Source organism: Solanum stenotomum, chromosome 4, assembly GCF_019186545.1.
Source record: "Solanum stenotomum isolate F172 chromosome 4, ASM1918654v1, whole genome shotgun sequence".
In the NCBI taxonomy this organism is placed as follows: domain Eukaryota; kingdom Viridiplantae; phylum Streptophyta; class Magnoliopsida; order Solanales; family Solanaceae; genus Solanum; species Solanum stenotomum.
Window position 1 is genome coordinate 30,768,864 of NC_064285.1, and position 6,241 is coordinate 30,775,104.

At 33.8% G+C, this 6,241-nt stretch overlaps 1 protein-coding gene across 1 annotated transcript; it reads left to right on the forward strand.

Moving 5' to 3' along the window:
- Positions 1-4,100: 4,100 nt before the first annotated feature.
- LOC125863269 (uncharacterized) lies at positions 4,101-4,616 on the forward strand. The gene is made up of 2 exons (XM_049543452.1): positions 4,101-4,182; positions 4,265-4,616. The coding sequence occupies exons 1-2, from the start codon at positions 4,111-4,113 to the stop codon at positions 4,598-4,600; spliced, it is 408 nt and encodes a 135-aa protein (XP_049399409.1). The 5' UTR covers positions 4,101-4,110; the 3' UTR covers positions 4,601-4,616.
- The last annotated feature ends 1,625 nt before the right edge of the window (positions 4,617-6,241 follow it).

Genomic DNA, 6,241 nt, shown 5'->3' on the forward strand with positions numbered 1-6,241 from the left:
GCTACACATTTTTATTGTCAGGTGTTGTGCTTTATTTTCTCAAGCTATAGAGGTATGTACATTCAGTTCTAAATAGATGTTTTCTTTATGTTGATTCCAGCTCTAACTTTAGGAAAGTTCACTTTCATATGTATCTCTAATAGGTCTATATTGATGTTTGTTTAAGAGATTTATTTTAGAAAATCTTGTATGGAGAAGCCTCAGAGAGAAATTCAGGTTATTTAGTGTACTGATTAAGACTTTATAATGTTTGAATTGTAGAAAAGGAAATCGGTCAGAACTTTACATCTATGGGATCTGTTAAAGGAAGTATTGTAGTACAGGGAACTTCGATTGGAAAAAGTAAAGGTTGTAGTGCTGCATATTCTGATAGGAATGAACTAGCATCGGACAAGAATAATATGCAGCCTGGTCTTGATCTAATAGAAGATGAAACTTCCTTTCCTCATGAAAATCTTGATGAATTGCAAGAGACTGCGAGAAGTAAACCAGGTTTCTAATCTTATTTTATTTTCATAGTATACAATTTTTTTATTATTGTTGGCCGATTAAATATAATTTTAGTTGTTGCACCTTTTATTTTCTCATGATGATCTTGAAGTAATAGGACGAGGAAAAGGGTTTACATCTCTCAGCTCTGTTGGAGGAAGTGTCGAAAAGAGAAAAATGATTGGACACAACAAAGGTTGAGATACTCTCATTTCAAAATTATAATGTGGATTTTCATTTTTCCTTGCTCTGTGATCTTGAATAGTTCTAAATAGATGTTTTCTTTAACTCTAACTTTAGAAAAGTTCACTTTCATATTTATCTTGAATAGGTTTATATTGATGTTTGTTTAAGAGATTTATTTTAGGAAATCTTGTATGGAGAAGCCTCAGAGAGAAATTCAGGTTATTTAGTGTACTGATTAAGACTTTATAATGTTTGAATTGTAGAAAAGGAAATCCGGCAGAACATTACATCTATGGGATCTATTAAAGGAAGTATTGTAGTACAGGAAACTTCGATTGGAAAAAGTAAAGGTTCTAGTGCTGCATATTCTGATAGGAATGAACTAGCATCGGACAAGAATCTGATGCAACCTTGTCTTGATCAAATAGAAGATGAAACTTCATTTCCTCATGAAAATCTTGATGCAATGCAAGAGACTGCGAGAAGTAAACCAGGTTTCTGATCTTATTTTATTTTCTTAGTATACAATTTTTTATTATTGTTAGACGACTAAGGATGTATAATGTTTGAATTGTAGCAAAGGAGAATGGACAGAACTTTACATATGTGTGCTCTAGTAAAGAAAGTAATGTTGTACAGAGAATGTCAATTGGAAAAAGTAAAAATGAACTAGCACACAATAAGAACCTTATGCAACCTGGTTTTGATCCAATTAAAGTTGATACTTTATTTTCTCATGATGATCTTGAAGTAATGGGCCGAGGTAAAGGGTTTACATCTCTCAGCTCTGTTAAAGGAAGCGTCGAAAAGAGAAAAATGATTGGAAACAACAAAGGTTTAAATTCTGCTACATATGATCAGAATGTCGTTGCACAGAAGACTAATGTCGTCCCTCCTTATTTTGATGGAATCGAAAGTGATACTTCATTTCCTCATGACAATCTTGAAGTAATGCAAGATACTTTGAGAAGAAAATATGGTATTATATTTTATTTTCTCAACCTGTATATTTCTTTATTGATTTGAGTTTGAAATTTTATAATGTTCTTATTATAGGCAAGATAAATAGAATGGATTCTGGCAGAGGAAGTACTTTTCAGCAGAGAACTTCAATTGGAAAAAGTAAAGGGTACAATGCGGTATCTTCTGATACAAATGTACTAGCACATAATAAGAACCTTAGGCAACCTGATTTTAGTCAAATAAAACATGATACTTCCTTTCCTCATGATGAGCTTGAAGTAATGCAACAAGATTTGAGAAGTAAATCAGGTATTTATCGACTTTAAGGTCTTATATATACAATAGTCCAAGTATGTGCACCAGAAAAGCAAGTAGAGAACCCCCACATGTACCTATAAGAACTTCTAAGTACTACTGATATGAAATTGCTTCAAGTATATTCCCTTTCTAGTTTCTATGGATAGAATCTCTTGAGCTTTAGTAGGTAAATTCATTTTCTGTTAGTAGATTGAGTTTGTTTTAATGTTTGATTAGCAAGGGAGCAAGCACAAAGTTTTACATCTATGAGCTCTATGAGAAGGTGCGCTGAAAAGAGGACTTTGAATGGACAAAGTAAAGATTCTGAAAATGCAGAGTATGAACTGAATGAACTCGCTCAAAATAATAATTGTGTTCTTTCGGGGTTAGATCCAATGGAAGATGATCCTACCGTTCCTCGAGATGAAGTTGAAGTGATGCAAGATAATCAGAGAAGAAAAACAGGTATATAACTTTCTTAAGTTGTAGGACATCTTTATTGTTTTCAAATTGATACTCTTTTATGTTTGACTTATATCAAAACTTGTAGGGTCATGTGAATTTGAGAAGGTTAAAAAGGTTAGAGGACCAAATTTGTGTAAAGTTGTTACAGGACTCAAACCTGGAGAAAAGCTTCGAGTCACTTTTTATCATAATCGAGTTGTTGGGGATCATCATGCTTTATTTTCGAGACACTTAGGTTCCTTAGTTCGTGATCGTAATATGTGTCCTTTGCGAGTACACTCATGGACAGACATCGAAGAAGCTAATTTGGAACACATGTGGGGAGCTGTCACTGTAAGGATTTAAATGATTACTACTGATTGAATTGCTATTTCTTGAATCTTGTTCTTGGTTCATTTCTTTGACTTTCTCGGCAACATATTACAACATTTAGTAATAGAAGTAAGCAGACCAGTTACCTTTCTCATAATTTAACAATTGATCTTAGTATAGTGTGGTTTGCTAGTAATCAGTAAGAGCTTCATATTGTCTTCTTATCTTATCTTAGTACAGTGTGGTTTGCTAGTAATCAGTAAGAGCTTCTTCATCTCGTCTTCTTTCTTTCTTATGGTCTGTTATTTGTCTATCTATTGTCTGCAATATTCCCTCTGTCGTTGTCCATAATCTGCAATTGTCCCCCTGTTTTCAGCCCACCCCATTAAGTGTATAAACAATGTTACACTTACAACTTACAACCTTGCTGATTATATATTTAATAGTTGATCTTAGTACAATGTCGTTTGCGAGTAATCAGTAAGAGCTTTTTCATCCCGTCTTCTTATCTTATCTTGTTGTGACACTCTTTCATGACACTGCAAGCTATGTTTTTCATCTCGTCTTATTTTCCTTCTCTTCTTCTTTCTTTCTTATGCTCTGTTATTTTTCTATCTATTGTCTGCAAATTTCCTCTATCATTGTCCATAATCTGCCATGTCCCCCTGTTTTCAGCCCACCCCATCAAATGCATCAATAATGTTACACTTACAACCTTGCTGATTATATATTTAAGAGCTGATCTTAGCACAGTGTGGTTAGCTAGTAATCAATAAGAACTTCATCTCGTCTTCTTATCTTATCTTGTTGTGACACTCTTTCAAGACACTGCATGCTATGTTTTTCATCTCGTCTTCTTTTCCTTCTAATCTTCTTCTTTCTTTCTTGCTTATGCTCTGTGCCTATCTATTGTCTGCAATATATATTAGGAAAAATTTGACAGTGATGACATGAATGGCCATAGAGATCATGTATTGAAACATATGAGAAGGTTGTGGAACAATTGGAGAGGATCACTGCACATGAATGCAAAGTCGAAACCATTGAAAGAGGTTCTCAAAGATGTGCCACAGGGGGTCGACAAGAGTGATTGGGAATGGTTGGTCAAAGAGCATTTTTTATCCAAAAAATTTAAGGTAGGATATTTACTAACCAGTCATTTAATTTGTCTATCATAATGTTGCTAATGTGTTGTTAATACAGGAAACAAGTACAAGAAACGCAAGGAATAGGTCTAAGTTGAGTATGCCTCACCGTACGGGTAGCAAGCCAATTAGAGAGATAATTTATGAATTGGTACGTATGCGATTCTTCTACTCCTATTAAGAAAGCTCCTCTTCGTTTCAAATATATGACTATTTGAATGTTAAGGGAGGAAAGCATGGTAATCCACCAGACATGGCGACTATCTTCTTTGAGACTCGTAAGAAGGACAACAAGCTTCTCGAACCTGAAACTAATAAAAAATATGTATGTCCATTTACAAATTTCTGGTTACATACTTTTACTGAATGTATATTGCATTATCCTTTAATTTTCTTATATTTTACAGGATGAAATTCAAGAACTACTACAAGTTGAGCCGTCGCTTACTAATATCGAGGTGGTAGAAAGATGTTTCGGACCTCAAAGCAAGAGTCATGTGATTGGATTTGGTGGTGGGATAACCAGTAGGGATTTGAAAGGAGGTAGCGCTGCAAAGACTGCACTGTTAGAAGAGCTAAATACGAGTCGAAAGGAAAAGGCTGCACTATTAGAAGAACTGAATGCGACTCGAAAAGAAAATGAATCAATTAAAAGACGCTTGGATAACATAGAGAAGAAATGTGAAATGTTTGATAGTGCAATCTTTAGAGATCCTTCATCACCACCATCATCAAGTGAATAAAGTAATTGCTGAATCATTTTACAGGTCAGTAAGCTTTTTACTGCTTAAGGCATGAAGTATCAATAGCTACTAGCTCATCACGTGACCAGTTAAAATCAAAAGTATTCCCCTTTGGACATATTACTGTTTCGTCTATCTTTTTGTAACTTGACATGAATCTCTGCCTTCTTATCCTTCTTTTCATCATTTGTTTTTTTATCCTTTCATTAATTTCACTAAGAGCAGTCTCCCTGGCAGCATTTCAAACTTCTGCACTTTCAGTTCTCTTCTTCTGAATTAAATTAGTTAGTATTATATGTTGTTAACGTTGTGCTTCTGTACTTTGCCGAATATTCTTGTGAAACAAATCATTTTAATTTCTTACAATCTGGAATTTTTGATGAGAAAATAATTAAACAATCATTATTTATGTCTCCGCAACATATATATCGGATTGAATTATTCATTTAACTGATGCAAATATTTATCCTTGCAACAGATCATGATCAAGAATTTGAAGTGACGAAGGATCTTCAAGTCATGTGGAGCGAGTTGAACAACAATTGAAGATATTAGCAGAGATGAACGAGTTAAAGTGCAAGAAGTTCATTAAACTTATTTTACAAAACTAGGCAATTTTCTTTAAATTATTAATTAGCATCTCTACAAATATATACATTCTAGATTCTTATTTTTCTTTTTGTAGGATTTTTAGAAACTCTTCATTCATTGTACGTAATTAACTACGTACGTACTTACATTATCATCAATTTATATTATTGAATCTATTTTATGACATTGGAAATGTTTGTTTAATTACATATATATGAAATATAATGATTTTTAATTATCAATCAGAAGGGATCAGACAAAATGTAAGCTTTTATTTAATAATATTTATTTTTTTAAAATATCAACAAAGGGAAATACGTGGTTGTTAACATGGATTCCAGTCGCTAAAAGAGCTTACAATATAACTATATGAAGTTATCTAGCGACCAAGATAAAAATTAACGAAGGGGAAATGTGATCGCAAAAAAGATCTAATGACCAATTTTTTTGCCGTCACTAAAGATTTCTTAACGACCGGACTTGAATTTGGTCGTCTAGTATTAACGTCGAAGCTACTAACGACGGACGATGACCAATTTTTGTCCAATCGTAAATGACCAATAACGACTGGATTTGCCCTTTTAGAGACTAATTTTCCTGTTGCTAAAGACCCATTTTCTTGTAGTGCATGAAGCCTGTCCATACCAAGAATGACATCAAAATCTACCNAATTTTTGTCCAGTCGTAAATGACCAATAACGACTGGATTTGCCTTTTTAGAGACTAATTTTCCTGTCGCTAAAGACCCATTTTCTTGTAGTGCATGAAGCCTGTCCATACCAAGAATGACATCAAAATCTACCATGTCTAATTCAATTAAATCAGCCATAGTACTCTTGTGATTGATGAAAATGGGACAATCACGATAGACTCTCTCTGGTAGAATAGACTCACCAACAGGTGTGGAAACACTGAATGGTTCATTAAGTTGCTCAGGAATAACATCAAAATTCATAGCAACATATGGGGTTACAAAAGATAAACTCGCTCTTCAATCTAGCAAAGCATAAACAGTAAAGTCAAAGACTTGAATCATACCAGTAACAACAT

Excerpts from the sequence above, each read along its gene's own strand:
- LOC125863269 (XM_049543452.1), top strand. The coding sequence starts at position 4,111 with ATGGCGACTATCTTCTTTGAGACTCGTAAGAAGGACAACAAGCTTCTC. Across the intron at positions 4,183-4,264 it reads CTGAAACTAATAAAAAATAT|GATGAAATTCAAGAACTACT; the intron begins GTATGTCCATTT and ends TATATTTTACAG.